The sequence below is a fragment of the Delphinapterus leucas genome, chromosome 11, assembly GCF_059928025.1.
Source record: "Delphinapterus leucas isolate spDelLeu-1000000601 "Yukka" chromosome 11, BTC_Dleu_Yukka2, whole genome shotgun sequence".
Lineage (NCBI taxonomy): Eukaryota > Metazoa > Chordata > Mammalia > Artiodactyla > Monodontidae > Delphinapterus > Delphinapterus leucas.
The window spans coordinates 4362373-4382814 of NC_143139.1; the positions used below are offsets into that span (position 1 = coordinate 4362373).

General features: G+C 53.1%; 1 protein-coding gene across 9 annotated transcripts in view; it reads right to left on the reverse strand.

Annotated features, from left to right (window-relative positions):
• The window catches only part of CRACR2A (calcium release activated channel regulator 2A), a 163549-nt gene that overhangs the window by 28410 nt on the left and 114697 nt on the right, over positions 1-20442 (reverse strand). For all 9 annotated transcript variants that reach the window (XR_016394848.1, XR_002645097.2, XM_022577328.2 and 6 more), the window contains 6 exons: positions 16690-16780; positions 12987-13082; positions 11401-11588; positions 5756-5827; positions 2924-2969; positions 589-695 (listed from right to left, as the gene is read on the reverse strand). Coding sequence is in view for 7 of the 9 variants with exons in the window: in XM_022577328.2 (XP_022433036.1) it covers positions 589-695; positions 2924-2969; positions 5756-5827; positions 11401-11588; positions 12987-13082; positions 16690-16780 (600 nt within the window). In the remaining 2 variants the exon portion in view is untranslated. The remainder of the gene's footprint in view (positions 1-588; positions 696-2923; positions 2970-5755; positions 5828-11400; positions 11589-12986; positions 13083-16689; positions 16781-20442) is intronic.

Consider the following 20442-nt stretch of genomic DNA (forward strand, 5'->3'; position numbering starts at 1 on the left):
GGGTAGGGGCGGGAGGCTGGCGTGCCTCCTTCGGGGAGCAACAGGCCACCCCTCTGGGGACTTAAATGCAATCGTGTGCTGTCCAACAACAACCAAGCATGTTATCCCTGAGTTAATTAAATATGAATTATTGAAAGGAGTCTTGTCAAGTACAGGCCCCATTCTCATCTGTAAAGGACTTCAACGACTGGAGATTCCGTACTACACTCTAATTACCCTTCAGACTCACGCAGTCCTGTCCCTGGAAAACCAAGAGCATCCATTCTGCTCAACAGACAGCAGGGCCCGGCCCAGCATCCACTCCCTCCCTCTCTCTGACCCCTCTTCCTCCGACCCCCTCTGTCCCTCCCCTGATCTGCAGCCCCTCTTCAGCGCCCCCTGGCAGGAACGGCCTGTCCTAAGTGCTTGCCCTGCACCTAGATGTCAGAACAGGAAGGCACGCGTCCTCCAAGACTCAAGGGGAGCGATAGTGGCTGACCCCAGGCTTCCCGCCAGGGCCAATCTGCACTCAGCTTGGGCTCAGAGCCTGCGCCCAACCTGGCAAGACCAAGGAACAGGTAATGAATGAGCACAGCAGGGATGCCTTACCTTCTGAGCATCCCTCCGCCATCCACATATTTGCCGATCACAGAGCCAGATCGCTGCTTCTGGCTTGCCTTGGAAGCAGCTGTGTTTGCCTTGGCTGCCTTGTCTTTCTGTAGAAACACAAAATGCCCTCAGATCCACTCCTACTGATTTGTCCCAACGTTGGAGCAGAAAAGGGCTCAATTTCCCCACCTCATAGTACAGGCTTCAAATAAAACTCTAAAGGAAGCAAGAGATGGCCTGGGCTCCCTGCGAGCTAGCCTTCACCCACTCTTCCCTTTTGCTGTCATCTCTTGCCATAATTCCTCCATCTCCCATCTAATAAGCTAATCAGAGTTTCGAGCCTGGGGTCTGCCAGCTTACCCTTCCCAGGAGTAGTGATAATTTGCAAGAGGACAAGCTAAATGTGGGATGCATAGGAAAAATATTTATGGGCAGAAAAAACTCTGTGCATCTTTAAATCACACACATTCTTCAGTGGGGTTTCAATCCCTCTTTATTTCCAAACCCCCAGATAGGAGGATCAATGAACCCAGAGCCTTGTCCACAGCTACAAAGCTAGGACAAGGTATTTCAGATCTTTTGTGGAAGTGGGCTGGCTGTAGGTAAATTGCTCACGTATTTGCAATGGAGAGACTGGGTAGAGTGGGGGGCTTACACCTGCCTTGCCAGGGCTCCCCTGACAGATGTCTTCCAGATAAGGGGGGTGTTAGATCACAGGAAGAATCTCTCATTAACCAGCCAGCCCCGTGGTTCCTAGGGATCCTTCCTGAAAGAAGGAGGGGCTGCAGTGCTCCCAGGGCCCCCGCAGGTATGGCTGTGATCCCAAATTAATCTTTAATTGTGATTCAGCATGAACATGATTTTATCCCTCTTTCTTCCATTCCCCACAAGGGTTCTTATTCCCTTAATTCCATTCCCTTCTCAAAGCAGAATGAGTTTGGCAGGTGAAGGGAAGCCAGGTCAAGGGATTAAGGCGACATTTGTTAGGAAGTTTTAAAATAAATTCGGTGTTACTTCTTAAACAATTATAACCATTACCACCATCAAACAAACATGTGTAGGCTTAAGCCTTGCTCTGATAGTACACATAGGTGGGCGGCAGAGACATGTTGCTGACAGCCAGTGGTAGAAAAGACACTGTGATGTACAAGGTCCCTAAAGGATCTGCGCTTATAAACTAGGTTGCACCGGATCCGGGGCAAACTATCTGCTGTGTACTGACCACATTTAGGGCACTGAACGGCTGAGAGTCCAGCGCAAGACCTTCCTTTCCAAGAGTTTTTCACACGCACAAAAATCCCTACAGTTTGGAAAAAAGGATAGAGATTCTCTTTCCTCACGTGATAATGGGGGTCATGGCCCAAGGAGGCTAATGATTTGCCCAAGGACACACGTGAAATTCACCGTGCGATAATCCTGATAATCAGAATGTCACATCAATCCATCCTGCCCGCCTTTTTCTTCCCTTCACAGCTTCCACAGCTACTGTCTAAAGGGGAGGATGTTAGGGGAATGAGAAATCCTAGATTCTGTTTAACGCAGCCGGAAGTGAAATTCTTTAAATAAATACAGGATTTTCGTGCTATTTGGGAAAGTATGTAACTGTGGCACTCAGGGTCAGAGAAGCATCGGTCCCCATAGGGTAAAAAAATTGTACATAAAATCAACTATGTAAACGGTGAAATATACTTTTTTTTTTTTTTTTTTTTTTGCGGTACGCAGGTCTCGCACCGCTGTGGCCTCTCCCGTTGCGGAGCACAGGCTCCGGACGCGCAGGTTCAGCGGCCATGGCTCGTGGGCCCAGCCGCTCCGCGGCATGTGGGATCTTCCCGGACCGGGGCACAAACCCGTGTCCCCTGCATCGGCAGGCGGACTCTCAACCACTGTGCCACCAGGGAAGCCCGAAATATACATTTTTAATTCTTTCTACGACAGTGTGTAAAAATGAAAAATTTTCATCAAGCGATCAACATGTTAATGAAGAAAAAAACTGAGCATTTTGGTTTAAAACTGATGATGCCATTTCAACTGCACCATCTCATGGATGGCACGATCATTTCTACATCCAAGAAATGTGGGACCCTCCCAAGTATCCTGGTCTCGTGATGCCAAGAGGAAAGTGTGTCACTTCACGGGAAATTAACACACTATGACCCTATAGGTCAACCTGAATTTTTACTATTTTCAAAAAATCTTATGCCACCGTCCTGCACACACAAAGGAGTGACCAGATTCCAAGCCTCAGGATCTTCTTGGGCCAGTCCCAGCGCAGGTCTGGCTGCCACTGGACCCCAGTCTTCGTCTTCCCCCAGGGGAGGGGGCACTGGCCAATTACCTGAAAACATATGTCCCGTTCATCCCGAAGATACTTGTTCCTTTCCCTGTGGATGGAAAAGGGGAATCTATTCAAACATGGGGCTTGCAGTCAACAGATCCAATAGCATTGGTTTGACGGTCAGATGGGTACAGAGGAAGGCCAGGCATGGAAGGCCCGGGGAGGGCGCGGAACCACTTTCCTTAGTGATTGTGGCTAAGGGTAATTGTGTATAAGTCAGGTCAGAGGCAGGGGGATACACAGAATGGCCTTGTGACACCCAGGGCCCTTCAGGATCCTGCATTGGTCCATCTGATCACTAAGGGAGCCTTCCACAGAGCTGACCAGGTGTTCCAGCTCCGCCTTGAACTTGCTGTGCCCCCCCCTCCTCTAAACCTTTCATTCATGAATGCATGTGTGGCTGCATGCCACACGTGTCTCCCTGAGCCCACGCTGTGTGCCGGGCACTGCTCCAGCTGTCAGGGCTACACCAAGGAATGGAAGAAAAAGTTCCTGCCCCCAGGGCATTTGTATTTCATTGCTATTGAGAAAAATAAAGTGGGGAAGAAGTGGCATAAAGAGGGCCAGAGATGGAGGGTGGTCAGGGAAGACCTCACTGAGGAGGTGGCATCTGAGCAGAGGCTTAAAGGGTGCGGAGGAGAGAGCCCAGCAGGGATGGGGGAGAGCGTCACAGGCAGAGGGAATGGCAAGGGCAGGGACTGGGGTTGGGAGACATGTGGTGTTCATCCAGTGGAACGGAAACGAGGGAGCAGATGCTCAGAGGTCAGAGGAAAGATGGGGGAGGTGGGGATCTGCCATCCCCTGCCTGTGGGCCACTGTCAGAACTCTGAATTTATCCCAATGAGATATGAAGCCATGGGGGGTGGGCTTTGGCCGAGGAGTGACCTGACCTGACTCAAGTTTTAAAAGGAGTCCTAGAAACGCTGTGCTAAGAGTGATGTGCTGGGGACAAGGATGGGGCCCTGAGAGCTGGCCCATATTTTAAGCAACGTGGAGGTCGTTGGTTCCACGTTTGGTGGAATAGGGGGAGAAAAAGCCTGGTGGAGGGTTGAGAATGCGAGGCTGGGAAATGGAGATGGCCGACTGTAAATGGAAACAACTCTTTGGAAAGTTGGGGAGCCACGCCTTCGTCTCTTGTCTCCTGGAGCATCTCCATGCAGAGGCTCCGATAGGCAAGGGAATGTTCTGCTCTGTACATGTGTCCTCTGTCCTTCACGGCACCGCTCTGTAGCGACAGCCGCGCACAAGTCACCCAATTCTCCCAGGAAGCCTGCGACACAGGCATGTCCAGGTTGTTGACAACTGCTCAAGGTTGCACAGGTGATGAGGGGCTGGGCTGAGTCTGGAACCAGATCCAGCTCCAAAGTGCACGTTCCTACCAAGCACCCTGAAACTACTTCCATGTGCCCCCATTTCCCTTAGGACGGCAGCCCCTCGCCCCTGGGTCACACCCCGGCCATGGTCCCGATCCCCCCCCAACAATTCCCGCTGTCTTCCCACCCCACCTGCTCCCAGCTCTCTCTGTCTCTCCCTGATGCCCATTTCCCCTGGCTGTCTGTCTCTACCCGGAGATCTCACTGTGGAGGAAGAGCCTGCCGTGGGCTCTCCCGCCACATCCGGGCTCTCCCTGGCTGGCTCGGGGACCAGGCGACAGCACAGCAAGTTTCAGGCTGGGATTCTGCACAGACGCTGGTCTCCATGCAAAAGACCCCCAAGTGTTGGCAGAGTGCTGCCTCGTCATCCTCCCCTGCGCCTTCACACTGAATCTGCCTCTGTATTTTTTTCTAAGTACAATAGAAAAAAGGGAAAAAACCCAACCAAACTCGTTCTTGTACATCTTATTCTCTGCCTTCACTAAAGCCTTCCTGAGAATCCACACCTTCTCTCACAGGGATTAAAACTTGGCCCCTAAGAACCACTTCCATCTCCCTGGCCTTTGGAATCACATCTTGAGGGAAACAAATCTGAAATGCATTCAGTTTGAAGAACTTTTCTATTTGGTGGCATCAAAGATGCCAGATGCAGTGATCTTACCTTGCTTTCAAATTAAAAAAAAAAAAACAACCTAAAAACCTTCAAAAGGTACCCAACTCAAACCCACCTGCACTTTAAAAATCAGGACCCAAATTTCATCACTATTCCCCAAGAGGTGTTTGACAGGCAGCAAGTATAGTAACTTAGAAAGCTCAGAGGCAAAATTGAACATTCCATTTTCCCCACACCCGTTTGCGTTTGGTTGTTTTTTGGGGGGGGGATAATCCAAACCAAACCAATGAGCTTTGAATCTACAGGTAGTTTAACAGGCTGAGGACACTCCTAACGCCCTTCTTGCTGCTCTGTTTGTGATTCATTTACTCATTCAACAAACATGAACAGAATATGGCAGACTAAAGAGCACCAGCCAGCTGGGGACTCAATTCCGGCTCTGGCAGCGAGCGTCTGGGTCACTCTGGTAAATTACTCCATCTCTCTGATATCAGCTTCCTTGATGGCTAACCCCTGTATTAACAGCTGCCCTACTTCCCAGGTTTTGTTGAAGATGAAGGAGATACTACCTCTGGCATGGACTAGATGCTCCGTAAATTCAGTTCTCCTCCTACCTGAGCAAGTACCGTACCAGGTACCAAGCAGGAGGAGGCAGCGCCTGCCTGCAGAGGTACAAACTGGAGAGGGGGCTGGGCACCTGTGTAAATGGACCAAACATAATGGAGAGGTGGTGCTCAGTTGTCCAACAGTATGTTGGGGACCAGGGAAATGTGGGTGCTCCCTCAGCAGGCAGGGGAGACTCTGGGGGTGCCCCTTCCCACCCAAGGCTCTGGGATGCGGACGCACCTTAGGAAATCCAGCTGTTTCAGGAGCCCTGACTTCTCCCGCTGCAGACTCTCCGTGACGCGGTACACTTCCCTGCAGGGGATGCAAGACGGCAGTGATGAGTGACATGTGGGGGGAGGGGGTGCTACCAGGGCACGAGGCAGTGATGAAGTTGGACCCAGAAGGTGGTGCCCGGGCTGGCCTTCCTCTGGAGAGAGAGCACGGCCTCGTGCAGGCCTTATAGCCAGGTCTCACCAAGTTGTCTCAGACACCCTATTTGGAAGGTGAAATGATCCCTGTTTTTTGTTTGTTTTTTTTTTTTTGCGGTACGCGGGCCTCTCACTGTCGCGGCCTCTCCCGTTGCGGAGCACAGGCTCCGGACGCGCAGGCTCAGCGGCCATGGCTCACGCGCCCAGCCACTCCGAGGCATGTGGGATCTTCCCGGACCGGGGCACGAACCCGTGTCCCCTGCATCGGCAGGCGGACTCTCAACCACTGCGCCACCAGGGAAGCCCGATCCCTGTTTTATAGACACAGATAGTCAAGTAGGTTTGATAACTCTCCCTGGCAACCCAGGACTGAGCCAGGGTCCTAATCTAGACCCCCGACTCCCTGTCCCAAGGATACAGCTTGATGATGACTGCACTGTTTTCTCAGGCTCCCAGTGGTCCTGCCCCGCCCCCACGAGAGGTCAGGGAATCAGAATCAATACTCTTCTCCAGCCCAGCCTCGGAGGGTGAGAGCAGAGCTGGTGTTTCTCCCTCCCCCCGTCCCCCCCATGCTGGTTTAGTTTGTATGCAGGAGCTATTGAAGACCTATCTTTCCTTCCCCACTTTCCCCCAACAGTCTCCAATCTGTTCCCGGAGATCTGGGATTTCCACTGTTGCACATTCATTTCTTTGACTAAAATTTCTTATCTCTAGCTACAAAGCAGAGATTTAATGTATCAATCATAATCCGTCATTTACATCACAGCGTGAGCGTGTCAATCATAGGAGTTTTGAGGAAGGGGAGAGAGAAGCTGAGACATACAGAGCGTGGCTGGAGGGCAACTCAGGCTGCGAGGCAGGGGGCTGTGTGTGCTTTGTTTACATCTATATCCTCGACACAGTGGCTGGCTTGGAGGTGCAGTCAACAAATAGCAGCGGGAAGAGAGAAAAGAGAGAGGGCTAAAGGAGGGGCGGGGAGGGCAGATGGCAGGGATGGAGGGAGGAAGAGAGCTGGAGGGGGAGGGGGCGTTTAGGAGGAAGCCAGCACCACTCAGAGAAGAAAGGAAAAAAATAAAGCAGGGCTTCCCTGGTGGCGCAGTGGTTGAGAGTCCGCCTGCCGATGCAGGGGACACGGGTTTGTGCCCCGGTCCGGGAAGATCCCACATGCCGCGGAGTGGCTGGGCCCGTAAGCCATGGCCGCTGAGCCTGCGCGTCCGGAGCCTGTGCTCCGCAACGGGAGAGGCCACAGCGGTGAGAGGCCCGCGTACCGAAAAGAAAAAAAAAAATAGCAGAATGGGGTGATGTTGGAAAATAAGCCTTGCTTAACTGCACAGTTCTGCTTCCATCCTTCCCTCTGTGCTCTGCACCACAGTTCAGAGATTTAAAATCTCCCCCAAGCTTACTGCAAAGGGTCCCGTATTTCCAAGCCACAACCTAGTAAATGCGTCACTGCCACGGGCCATCAGGGCTGCCTTGACTGTGCGCAGGCTGAGCTGCGTAAGGACGGTCCCCTGGCAAAGCCCATCCACGTCACCACGAGCTTGCTGGGGCCACAGGACTCGCAATCGCCTTATTCCTTGAGCGGTATCTGTGGGGTTTCCCCCTTTATAGCAGAATTATAAAGTCACTTTGCGACAGTAACAGACTGTCTCAAATACCAAGTTCACCTCAGACAATGCTTATTCAGTAACAGAACTTCTCTGGCTCCTGCAGAGCTGCAAACTCCCAACATTTTATTGCCAATTATATTTAATGTCAACTGGAGGGAAAACAATGTCTTCCCTATTATCCATCCTGGGTCCCTAAATGCCATCTGGGACTCTGCTCCGAAGGGCACCCGGTGAGCACAGCTGTCTGGTCGCAGCCTGGCGCCCTGGGAGCTCAGGTTACCTGCATCCGGCTTTGGGGCTCCGCCACCCCCATCCCGGGCCCTGCTTCCTCCTGGGGCAGCCGAAAGCAGAGGGCTTTCCCCGCTAAGGACAGACACTCACACCGGAGACCTAACCTAATGGGTCCTCACAGTGTCTGACCGAGTGGCCAGTTCCTCCACAACCAAGAGGACCTCAGTCCAAGCCTCCTCTGGCCCTGCTTACAAGGCACCAGGGACCTTGGCACCGTGCACACACACACAACTACACACACATACGTGGTATGTATCGGTGCAAACCTACGTCTGTTTGTCTAGTAGACACACATCTGTCTAAACATGCACACATATGTATATTCAGATAGATTTTTTGTGTTAACAAATAGAAAAGCATTTCTGCAAAAAAAAAGACACTTGGATATTTGACTAAAATGACCTTGAAAGTCCTTCTAACCTAGATGTTCTACAAGTTTATGTCTGGCTAACAGGTGAAGTGAAAGGAACAGAACTTGCCGTTTTGCGGTAGTAACTGGTGAGAGGTTTATGGCTGCTGGGAGGGAAGGGCTGTTGGCTGTGTTTTTATGAGAAAGAAAGAAATATGGAGCGTTCTCCAAAGGATCTGTCAAGTGGAAAACGCAGGCAAATGTACAACAGTGTGTGTGCTGTCACTTTGTAAAGAGTGTGTGTGTGTGTGTCTGTGAGTGTGTGTCTGTGTGTGTTTGTGGGGGGGTCTGTGTGTGTGTGTGTGTCTGTGAGTGTGTGTGTCTCTGTGTGTCTGTGCCTGTGTGTGCATGTGTGTGTCTCTGTGTGTGTGTGCGTCTGTGTGTCTGAGTGTGTGTTTGTGTGTGTCTCTGTGTGTGAGTGTGTCTGTGTGTTTGTGTGGGGTCTGTGTGTGTGCGTGGGTGTGTGTCTGTGTGTGTGTGTCTGTGTGTGTGCATGTGTGTGTGTGTGTGCACGCACATGTACAGAACACTCTGGAAGGAGCCAGGACTGGTGCCCTCTGGGTGATGGGAGGCTGGGAGTCAGGGGGTGGGGGGCACACCTCTTTCTGCCACATTTCGTGCCTTGTCATAAACCACCTCTCCCCCAGATACAAGTTAATTAACAAAATAGAGGTGTTGCCTTCCAGCCGACCTTCATCTTTATATTGTCTCCCCTGCTCGACTGCTCCTTCTTCATCTGATTTTAAAATCTAGTTCTCCTTCCTTGGGCACCTTCAGAGAACAGGAAAATTCATTTTGTCCATTCAGAGCTCCAGCTGATACATGACGGGGTCTGTTGATCTAGAGGCCCACTCTCCCCCCTCCCAGCAGCATCCGGCAGCTGGACATCATCGGGGAAGCACAGGGTATCAGGAGGACGAGTCTCTGACCTTGTTTTCTGACACTAACTAGCTGGGTGGCTGCGAGCTGCTCACTACTCCTCTCTGAGCTTGGTTTTCATTTGTGAAATGAAGAGGTGGGTTCCAGCACAAAGGTCCTGTTGGCTCTGCTGGTCTGGGATCCTGCTCTACGGAGGACAAGCTAAGCCTCTCCCTGCCCTTCTCTCCGGGCCGCTCTGGAGGAGACACGCTCTCCTGGGCTCCAGCAGGTTCCCCAGCTGCACACGCTGCAAGCTTCTTATTGAAACAAAGTCGCAAAGGTTCTGGACTCATTTCTCTCCCTCCTAACCCTCCTTCCCTCTTTTTCAATTCGAAGCCTCCAGAGACTGTGTGTCTGGCTTGCTTAATTAAGATAAGACTTCAGAAAGATTTTAGTCCTCACGCTGTGATTCGTTACGCGGGCTCCGGTGCTCATTTCCATTTGCGGTTCTCATGCCTGTGCCTTTCAGATTTTGTCGCTTTCAGGACTTGATTGAATTTTAAGAGCCTGACTCCTTAATTCTGTTTATAAAGTTAAGCACCTGGTTGACCTGATCTCAATGCGGAGGGACCGATTTTGCTTGTTTACAATGAAATATACTGTCCTTCCACCGGGCATCCAAGCCTTGGAATGGAGGGGTTGATTTTACTTTAAGTCAGCTGCTTGGGAAGACATATCTTTTTCAACTGGAGATGTCTTCCTAGGGTAACACTCCAAATCCAAACCCATCCCCTCCCTCTCACTCTAGATCATTCCCAAACAGTACAGGACATTACACATGAGGCAGACAGCAGAACAATTTTTTTTTTTTTGCGGTACGCGGGCCTCTCACTGCTGTGGCCTCTCCCGTTGCGGAGCAACAGGCTCCGGACGCGCAGGCTCAGTGGCCATGGCTCACGGGCCCAGCCGCTCCGCGGCATGTGGGATCCCCCCGGACCGGGGCACGAACCCGCGTCCCCTGCATCGTCAGGCGGACTCCCAACCACTGTGCCACCTGGGAAGCCCCAGCAGAACAATTTGATTTAGGCTCTGATGCACCAACGATTTGCCAGCCGTCAGACAGAGTCAGGGCTTTTGAACAAAGACAGTTAACACATGTAAAACATCAAGCATTGGTAAGACTGCCCTTTTTTTGAAATCAGACTTTATACCTTACCTCACCCAGGACCAGGCACCCAGGTTTTGCAGAATGACTACATGAGTCCTCGAACAAACGAGTAAGTGAAGGGTGGCCAGTCCTAGTCCTGGGCACAGTTTTCCGGCTGACTCATTTGTCACTGTGGGGAGTCAGCAGCATGTGTCCAGCACTTAGCATCTCAGGACAGGTACTTAACACCTCTGAACCTCAGTTTCCTCATCCATAAACTAGAGTTGATAACCACGGTACCTGGACGCTGAGAAGGTCAAATGAGATAATGTCAGATTTTCGACGTAAGTGAGGTACGCTGAGTGCCCAAGACAGTGTTGAAAGCGCTGAGTAGCTTTCAACACATGTTGCTGATGTGAATCTGCCAGTGAATGCACTGGTACATGGGTGAACAGATAAGCAAGTGAGATTCCGGGGCCTCAGAGAGCCCTTGTTCTCAAAGCCTAACACTCCTGAGACCGCTTCCTCAGTGACTTCTCTGGGTCAGGTGCAGACCCAGCCTTGGACTGTTCCCAGGGGCACCTCCATCCAGCAAGCCGAACCCAATGGCTGGACACCTAGTTTATCAGCAAACCAGTCCCCAGAGATATGGGGCTGCCCACACGGGGCCCACACAGAGGAAGGCTGAAAAAGGAAGGAAAAAGAGGAAGGAAAAAAATGGGCAGAGCTGGGGTGAAGCGTCCAGGGCACTGTCACACGCCCTGTCGAACTACATGCTGACCTCGGAAGTCTTCCTGGCCCACTCTGTTCTCCCAGGTCTCCGAACCATGACAGTCAATGTCTGGTCGTTCCACTCACTCAGGATTTTCCCCCAGACTGCCCCCTATTTGTTGGCTGGATAACGTCTTTCTAATCACATAATACGTTGTCTGAGAATGAGGCTGTACGTTTCTCGTCAATCCTAGGGCGTGCTCGGCACAGAACTGGTCTGCTTCACAGTCTCAGAATCCTAGAAGGTTAGAAGAGGTCCCAGGGACCAAGGAGCCCCATCCCCATGTTATGAGCAAGGAGAAGGGTCTGGGGGGCGGGCTAACGCGCTCACAGCAGGGGACGGATCTGGAGGGCACAAGGGTGACACTCACATCTCCTTCTCCTGGTGGAGTTTTCGGGCCTCTTGCTGGAGGCTTTCCAGCTGCTGCTGGGCATCCTGCAGCTCCCAGGACGTCCGCTCCAACTCCCCAGCCAGCTCCTGGTTGGTGAGCTTCAGCTTGGCGTTCTCAGCCTTGGTTTCGTGTTTGTCGTTGTGCAGGGCGGTGCACTGGCCTTCCAGCTGGAAAGGGACGGGGGCGTTGTGCAGAGGGGAGCGATGAGCAAGCTCCACCCCCATCAGGCTGGCCTTTCCCAGCCGCGCCCTGCTTCCTCCACCTGGTGGGCGGGAACCCATGCTACTGCCCTTCACTGCCCTCAAGCCTCAGTCAGCTTTGTCCTGCCCCTTAATGCACACACACACACACACACACACTTCTGGAGGCAGGAAGGACAAATTCAGTTTAATGAATGTGGCCAGTAAGAGAAGAAGGAAGCAACAACAAGGAATATTGTGTGATTCTCAAGAGGCCCCTGAGTAATCAGGCAAGCATGCAGTAATTAAGTCGAGTGGCAATCATTCATTGGAGGGATAAATCTAACTGGTGAGAACTTAATGCATAATAGTGAAGAGGAAAGAGAGGAGGAGAAGCCAGGTACACTGTGCAGGGCGGGGGTGGGGGTGGGGGAGGGGGAGGCAGCTGGTGGTGAGAGCGTCTTGCTGCAGGAGAGAAACCAAAACCTACAGGTTGGGTACTCAGAGGAGTGGAACCGTCTCCAGCCTTAGCATGGGGGTGTCTTCAAGTGTATTTTAATGTGCTGCTAAAAATATCCCTTTCTATTCAAATGGAACCAATGTGTCTGGGTCTGTCCAGGGCTGGATGCCTTCCAGCACCAGACAAAACAAAACAGGAGGCCAAGCGGCACCCGGGCCTCTCTCTCCTACGAGCCCCTTGCTTTGGAGACGAGGCTGTGGGCGCGAGGTTTGCCTAGGGAACCCATCTCCCTGGGGTCCTGAGCCACGCACTCCCAGCCACAGTGGGTGGACCCTGGGACACCACCCAGCCTGCCTCTGGGGACTCAGGTGCGTCAGGGGCACGTCTGGTGTCTGCATCCACCCTGCGTGGTGACGGGAACTGTCCCAAAGGAGGCTGACGCACCTTGTACGGGCACATAGGAAGACAGGGGATGGACAAGTTGACCTTTGTCCTGGTCAACCTGCTCTTCCAGCTGGAGGCATCCCTGGCCCTCCTGGCAGGAAGACATCACAGTCTGCAGCCTCCCCCCAGATATCAGTGTGTGTGACCACAGCATCCCCCTTATCTCTCACACAGGATGCAGGAAACAAAGTAACGATTTGGCGTTCTGGCGGCTCCTGGGCATAATTACACCACGATGCCTGCGGGGGATACTTGGGAGAATTCTTGGCAATTTTTCCAAAGTTAAACACCAGGCATTGGAGAGTAAAGGCTTTATCTTGGGATCACCTGTGATTTCAGATTTTCTCTTTTGTTCAACTAAATGGTTCTTCTCAGATTTAAGAAAACAGAGTCCTTAAGTGAATGGCAGGGAAAGTGGGCAAGCGCCACAGGAGGGGATGGAGTGCAGGGCAGGTGCTCTGAGGACACGGACACGAACATACCCGCTTCTGCTTCTGGATGAGCCGCTCCAGTTCCTGCTCCTTGGAGAACAGCTTCCGTTCCAGCTCCTGACTGCACGCCTGGAACCTCTCCGTGTCCTGCCAAGCCGGGAAGAAGGACACATGAGGCCCAGATGCACCGGGATGGAGATTTTTTTCCCCCCACCTTGAACCTGCTCAACAGCAGGGAGGGGCCCGCCCATCCTTTGGGGTCTTCCCACAACATCCCAGGGCTTTGGTCACCCGCCTGCCCTGGCAGATGGAGAGTGTGCCCAACGCCAGCTCCCACCACATATGACATGTCGGATGACCTCCTCCCACAGGAGAGGCAGCGTCGGTTAGTGGGCGGGTACCGAACGGGGAACAGAACAGGGGCTGAGCTGGAATCTCAGGCCTCAGGCTCCCGTCTGTCCACTGGAAGATGGAATGTCCTTCCGGCTCGTTTATTCTGTCCATGTTGGGCGCAGTCATTCAATCCTTTAAACTGCCCTCCCTCTGAAAACACAGGGGCCCCACTTCTTCCTCCTTCAGGCGGGTCTACGCCCTCGCTGTGTCCCCGCTGGGACGGAGGGCTCCCAAGCCCCGAGGGGGGGGGTCTCTCCCGTGAGCTCCACAGCCCCTCCCCCCTGCCCTAGAACCGGCCTTCCCCACTCAGGGATGTGGAGACCCCAGTGATGCAAGCGGGAAGGGGCCTGGTCGTGGGACAAAGAGGAAAGTGTGTAGCTGGCAGGATGCCTGACACTCTCACTAGAGCCTGATCCGGTGTAAGGGCCCTGAGTGGGCAGCGGGAGACTTGGGGTCCAGCACTGCCTTGCCCAGTCTCCCTGCTTTTTTCTTCCACGTCGCTGTTTCTTGGGAAACATGCTCTCTGCTTGTCCGAGGCATGGCCGCGGCGCAGGCCAGGTAGGAAGAGAAGAAAGCATCATAGCCTCCATATAACTCACCACAGGAGCCCCACGGGCTTTCCGTGATGTGGAACGACACCTCCCCAAGGAAGACAGTGGTGAGACTCAGCCCTAGGGGGCAGCCCTGTCTGGAAGCAGCAAGGTGAGGGGACAGCAGCCCCTGTCAAAGCCCAGGGCTCTTCCTCAGCCCCTCATCTGGGGACGCCACCTCGTTCCTCAGCCCACTTTTTTTTTTTTTTTTTTTTTGCGGTACGTGGGCCTCTCACTGCTGTGGCCTCTCCCGTTGCGGAGCACAGGCTCCGGACGCGCAGGTTCAGGGCCATGGCTCACGGGCCCAGCCGCTCTGTGGAGTGTGGGATCTTCCCAGATCGGGGCACGAACCCGTGTCCCCTGCATCGGCAGGCGGACTCTCAACCACTGCGCCACCAGGGAAGCCCTCTCTGCCCATTTTGGACAGGTCAGCGGGGCTCGGGGGGAGCCTGTGACCGTCCTCGTGTCGGCCACGCCTGACGGTGGAGGCAGGGTATGACCAGGCAGCCTCTGCTCCCAACGTTTGCTGCAGGGAATCTTGCCCACCCCGCTGGCTGGGGGTGGGGCGAGCAGCTCCAGGACCCCCGGCTGATGCCGGCAGCCTCGCAAAGGCCAGACGGAGTGTCTTAGCGGCCCTGCTGGGTACAGAGTGCTGAGGGGGTCACGGCCAGTGAGATGCCGAGCGCCAAGCTGGCCAGAGGGTGCAGCCTCTCAAGCTGTCATGAACTGTAGACCACCAACCTCACACGGTGGCCAGGCCACGCCTGCGCGCCCAAAGGCTTCGCAGCACGGCCAACACGTGTTCACGGCTCCCACGCGTACGCAAACAGCGTACATCGCAGAGCTGAGCCTGAAAGGCGTTTGGGGCTCAGAGGCCTTGAGAAGGGAGGAGCCGGGCTGGAGGGTGGGGCGCGGCAGCGGGGTCAGACCCCCCAACTGGGGCAGATTTGCCCTGGAATTCCCCCCCCCCCCCCAGCCCCGACCTCTTTCCGTTCCCAGTCCCCAGGCGTTGACCCACCTATTGCTTCTGGAAGCAGCATCTTTCCTTAGCTATGACCTTTGACTTGTAGTCATGGTGGGGGGGAGGGGGCCGAATGCCGCCCCCCACCCCCCCAGAACTCGGCCCCTCTGTGCACAAAGCCACTGGGGTAAAGGGAGCGGTCTACTATTGCAGGGGATGCGTGGGGGGGGGCGGTAAGGCTGAGGCTTCTGGAAAAGCCCCCCGCCCCCGTAGGGTCCGCTCGGTGAGGAGATGCGTGTTCTCTCTGCCTGTTCGCCTTTACTAAGGCTGGATGTCGGGGGAGGGCGGTGTCAGCCAGGACGCATTAGCGCTCTAAAAAGGAAGGCGAGGGGGAGGTCTGGAAATACTGCCCAGCCTCCAGAGGGCTCTGGGTGGAGAACACAACCGGCTTTTTCTGGAAAGCATTCTGACGCCCTCTCAGCTGGAAGGGCGTCTGTGATAAGAAATGGGGCCGTGGTGTGAATAATCGGCAGAATGAAGTGAAACGCTGGTTTAGACCAACCTGCCTTAAGGAGCAGGGGAGCGATGTGACAGCGCCTCAGGTTCAGCCTTTAGAGGCAGCAAGCCAGTGATGGGGTCTCTATGTTCAAAATTCATACGTTGAAACTTAACCCCAAGGAGATGGCCCCAAGGAGGTGGGCTCTTTGGGAGGCGATTAGGTCACGAGGGCAGAGCCCACCAGAGTGGGATTAGTGCCCTCGTCCGATACCCCAGAGAGCCTGCTTGCCCACGTGAGGACACAGAGAAGTTGGCAGCCTGCAACCCGGGACAGGGCTGTTGCTTGAACCCGACTGCGCTGGCACCCTGATCTTGGACTTCCAGCCTCCAAAGGCGTGAGAGATGAGTGTTCGTTGTTTATAAGCCACCCAGGTTATGATATTTTTGTAATGGCCCGAACTAAGACAGGAGGCCGCCTTTCAAATCCAAGACTTTTCCGCTGAGAACCCAACAAGTGGATAATCCGAAAATGGGTAAGAGGGAGTTTCCTGTAGCTCCGTCTCATGAATATGTTCCCCTAAAGGATCCTGCTTAGCCTGGAACAGGAAGGGATTTCACCAGTTCTGAGCTCCCAAGACAAACAACGGGGCTTGGTGGAAGGCTAAGTGCCTGACTAAGAGCAGGAATGTGAGTTTTACATTTTCCCCCTTGGAATTCGAGAAGAGTGGCACTTGAGTTGTCTTGGGAATTAAAATTTCTAGGTTTCCAAGGGGAAAGGATGGGAAGCATCGGCTCTAACGAGGGTCCCCTTAGGGGAGCTGCTGGGCGTGGAGTGGCACGGGCTGTCGCGTTCGTGCAGGCTTGCCGTGGAGGTCTCGGGAGCAGCTAACGTCAAGCCAGGCTTCAGGCTGCTTCAACTGGTAAAGCCCCTCCATCCTTCTCTGCATTGATTCCTTGTTCATTCATTCACTGATTCAACAACTACTTGTTGAACGCCTGCCTGCTGTGCTCCAAGCGCGGTGGAAGTGCTGAGGGTACATTAGTACGTAAAAGGTAAAGATCCCTGCTCTTTGGGGCTTACATCTTAGTAGGACGAGACAGACCACAATCAATAAAAATAAACCCGGGAAATTATATGCCATATTTGAAGGTGACAATGGCCTTGAAAAAAATAAACAAAGCAGGGAAACAGGAAATCAATAGTGCCATGCAGCACTGCAATCTTAGATCCGGGGCTGGGGAGAGGGCGTGCTCAGAGCAGGTGGTATTGCAGCCTGGCCCGCAGAGCCAAGCCCCGGGAACGGACTCTTGCCTTCAGGAGAAACTGCTCTTCCTCGCTTTTGATTAACTGTTCCATCTCCTCGTACAGGTGCTGGATCTCTTCATCATAGGCAGCACTTTTCCTGCACAGGTGACAAAAAGAGAGCGCGATGAGATGCCTTTATCCCCCAGTGGAGCTCTGGGTGGCGTGGGTGACCATGGCGGTCGGGCCAGCCAAGGCTGCAGGGTCAGCTCCCCGGGATCAGCTGACCACTGAGGCCCAGCAGGACCCTCTCATCCTCCTATCTCCCAGCTGTCCCTCCCAGGCATCCCTGGGTCCACCTTCCTGTCCTCTGCTTTATCTCAGCACCAATCCACGCAGCCTCTGTGACACTCACCGTCCTATTGCCCACTGATCCCTATATGCTTGTTGACAGCATAAAGGTGTGTGGTGTGGGCTTCCTTTCTGCTTGGTTTCTTGGTGTATCTGTTTCCCACTTTGGGCGCTTTCTCTCTACCTGGTTCCATCAGCACCACCTGAACTGTACTCTCCTGGAAACTATGTGCTGAACTTTGCGTGACCCTCATTTCTCATAGGATCTCAAAGGGTTCCATGGTGGTGACCACCGCCACCATCACAACACCCCTAGAAAGGAAGGGGGCCACACCTGTCCAAGGGCTCACCCATCTCGGCACAGGGCCATGGGAAGGGTGAGGCTGGGTAAATGCTGATGGCAATAGTGACACGCTGGGTTCTCAGCGTCCCCTCCTACTCCGAAGAGCCCCGCAGGACAGGAAGTACGTAGCTGGCCTCTCTGCTCCTACATGGAGATGAAGACAGATACGGCTCTGGGGACAAGGTTTGTGGGTCACCCCGGGATGGCTCCTCTTTCTCTCCCAGTAATAGATCCTCCTTCAAGTACTCCCCCAAGTTCAAACGGGAAGGACCAGGTATTAGCATTCGAACCAAGACTGGAGATGATCACATGTGACATTCCCAGGGGGTTGCACCTCTACACCTCTTCTCTGACCGGGCATGGAAGGTCCTCTCTGCCCCTCGCTCCCTGCCCTCCGTCCTGTTAAGGAAACTCTAGGCTCCAGCAAGCAGGCTTACGTCATAGCTCTCCAGGGCTGCTTTGAACCTGCAATATACACACCTACTGCCAATTCTGGTACCTGCCATTCTAAACTCAAATGCTGGCACTGCCTTGTTCTTTACTCAACGAAGGAGGCGTTTATAATTGAACAAACAGCCCTGGTTCTCGGTTCTAAGAGGTACCAGAGAGATTTCGGAAGAAAACGTCAAGGATGGGAAAGCATTCATTCCCCTGAGCCTTCCGTCATTCAAAGTCCCACCTCCCTGTATCCCCAAGTACCCCTGGGACTCCAGTCCAGCGCCAGGCCTCCCCCGCTGCCCGAGGCTGCACCACAGCCCATAGGCTGCCCCTTCCTCACTCGCTACCTGTGCACCACATGCACAGGCTGCCATTTTGACTGGCATCCTTCCAGTTCGACAGAAACCACACAGCTGACCCAGACGAGGGAACCGGTGTGGATCTGCACGGTCAAGGTCACTCACCTGTCTGAGTTCCCTTTCTTGGTTGTATCCCCAAGACCACAAACCCGACTCTGAGTATGGCACTGGCCCAGGGTGTGCTCAGCAAGAGGACACAGCTCTCCAAGACTCCTCCAAGCCAAGGCTCTGTGTTCATCACTGGGCTTCCCATCCCAGGAGTAACAAACGTCTTTCTGGTGAAGAATGAGAACTCTCTTCTTGGTAAATGACAAATGTTTGGACTGTTGCTTTGGTTCTTAGCTACCCCATGACAATTACAAGAAAACCTTGGCGAGAAGTAAGGAGCCGAGGCACCTGCTGTTGCATAGGGACACCTCAGGGGCAGAAATGATACAGTGGAAAGGAAATTTCAGAAGCAGAGATGGTCTTCCCCTGGTGCCTGGAGTTATCTTCCTGTGCTGGAAGAAATTCCAATGCTACGTGGTAAACGGTATCCAGGAAAACTTTAGAGACAATGATTCCAACTATATAAGCACCAGGGAACTAATAAAGTGATATGAGAAAAACTTAAAAATGGATTTGACGCTGCTAAAGCAACACTGGTTACGGTCAGGCACATAAGCTGTGTACCGTTTAGGCCTAATAACCATGCAGAGCATTAATTCCACACTATCATTAAATGTGTTATATTAACTTGAAGTTTTATTGGATTAAATTAATAAACTCTATGCTTCTCGTGCTCACATGTCAGTCTGTTAGTCGTGAAGTAAGTAATTTTGCAAATTGCTACAAACAAACAAATGGGGGGGAAGAGAGAGGTAGCCTCTGAATGGCACCTACTCCCAGCCCTCAACACAAAGGATGCGCCCACCACAAAGAAGTCCTGGGATGCAGGCGGGCATCCGCGATCCTGGGCCCACACTGGATCAGACATGGAGCTCATTCTTTGCAAATGCTCTTGAACAAAACCAGCCAGCATCCTGGTAGGCTGCCAAGGCCTGAATGTCTTCAGAGGATGAGCCCTGACCCAGGGCCGGACACCCGAGCCCCGGCAATGAGATAATTAAGGTGCTGTGCACACCAATCCCATCACCAAACCAGCTCAGAGGGCAGAAGACCTCCTCCGATCCCAAAGTAGCACCTGTACCCCCGGTTCCTCCCAGCATCATCTCGATGACCAAACAAGAGAGCAGGTTTGCAAGGTATTTGAACTGCAAAGTCCTAAATGGATGTAAGGGATTATTTATTATCGTAATTATTATCATGGGCTGCGGGGGGCAAGGGCTAACACTCCCCAAGGGGAGGAGGGTCTTTGTTTCAAGAATAAAAGGGTTGCTAGGTTTGGAAAGGGGCAGAAGCAATCAGCAAGATGAAGAACAGGAAGCTTAGTCAATCAAACCTCCTGTCAGAGCGAGATCCATTCGAGATGCAGGCTGTGTGTGAGCAGGGGCTGCAGAGAAATTATTTTTCTGGGAGAAACAATGGCTAGAGACACTCTCAAAACACCTGGGCAGGGCTTCCCTGGTGGCGCAGTGGTTGAGGGTCCACCTGCTGATGCAGGGGACACGGGTTCGTGCCCCGGTCCGGGAAGATCCCACATGCCGCGGAGTGGCTGGGCCCGTGAGCCATGGCCGCTGAGCCTGCGCGTCCGGAGCCTGTGCTCTGCAACGGGAGAGGCCACAACAGTGAGAGGCCCGCGTACCGCAAAAAAAAAAAAAAAAAAAAAAAAATCTGGGCATATGGCTTATGGTGCTCCAGCCGGGCTCACCACGTTCTGCCATCAGAGGAAAGAGGCAATGGATTATGTTTGCTTATTATACACCCCTTTGTTGCCACTATTTCTAAAACCACTCAGATTGCCTGACGCACACAAACACAGACTTTGAAGTCTTCTCCATGAGTATTTCCCTGTCTGTTCCAACGCGCTGACCCCCTTCTCTGACCTCGGAGGACACCGTATGTCTTTATGTGAACATTTCAAAGCCCTGAACTACTCTTTCCTTTGGGTTTATGCTGTCTTCACTAGGTTACGAACACTCAGACATTGATGTCACCCACAGGGCCTGTGCTCAAAATGTTAATGCCGAAAATCTGTAAGAAATAAATTTAAGACTTTGGATACCAGACTCAGAAGTCCATGGGTGGACCACATGGCAGGAAATACCAGATTCCAGGGGAATTGAAGAATTTCGGGGTTGGAAGGCTTGTCTGATCCAACCACCTATTTTTCCAGTGTTAAAATCCTCGCCACAATATCTCCACCAAGTATTTACCCAGACCGGGTTAGAA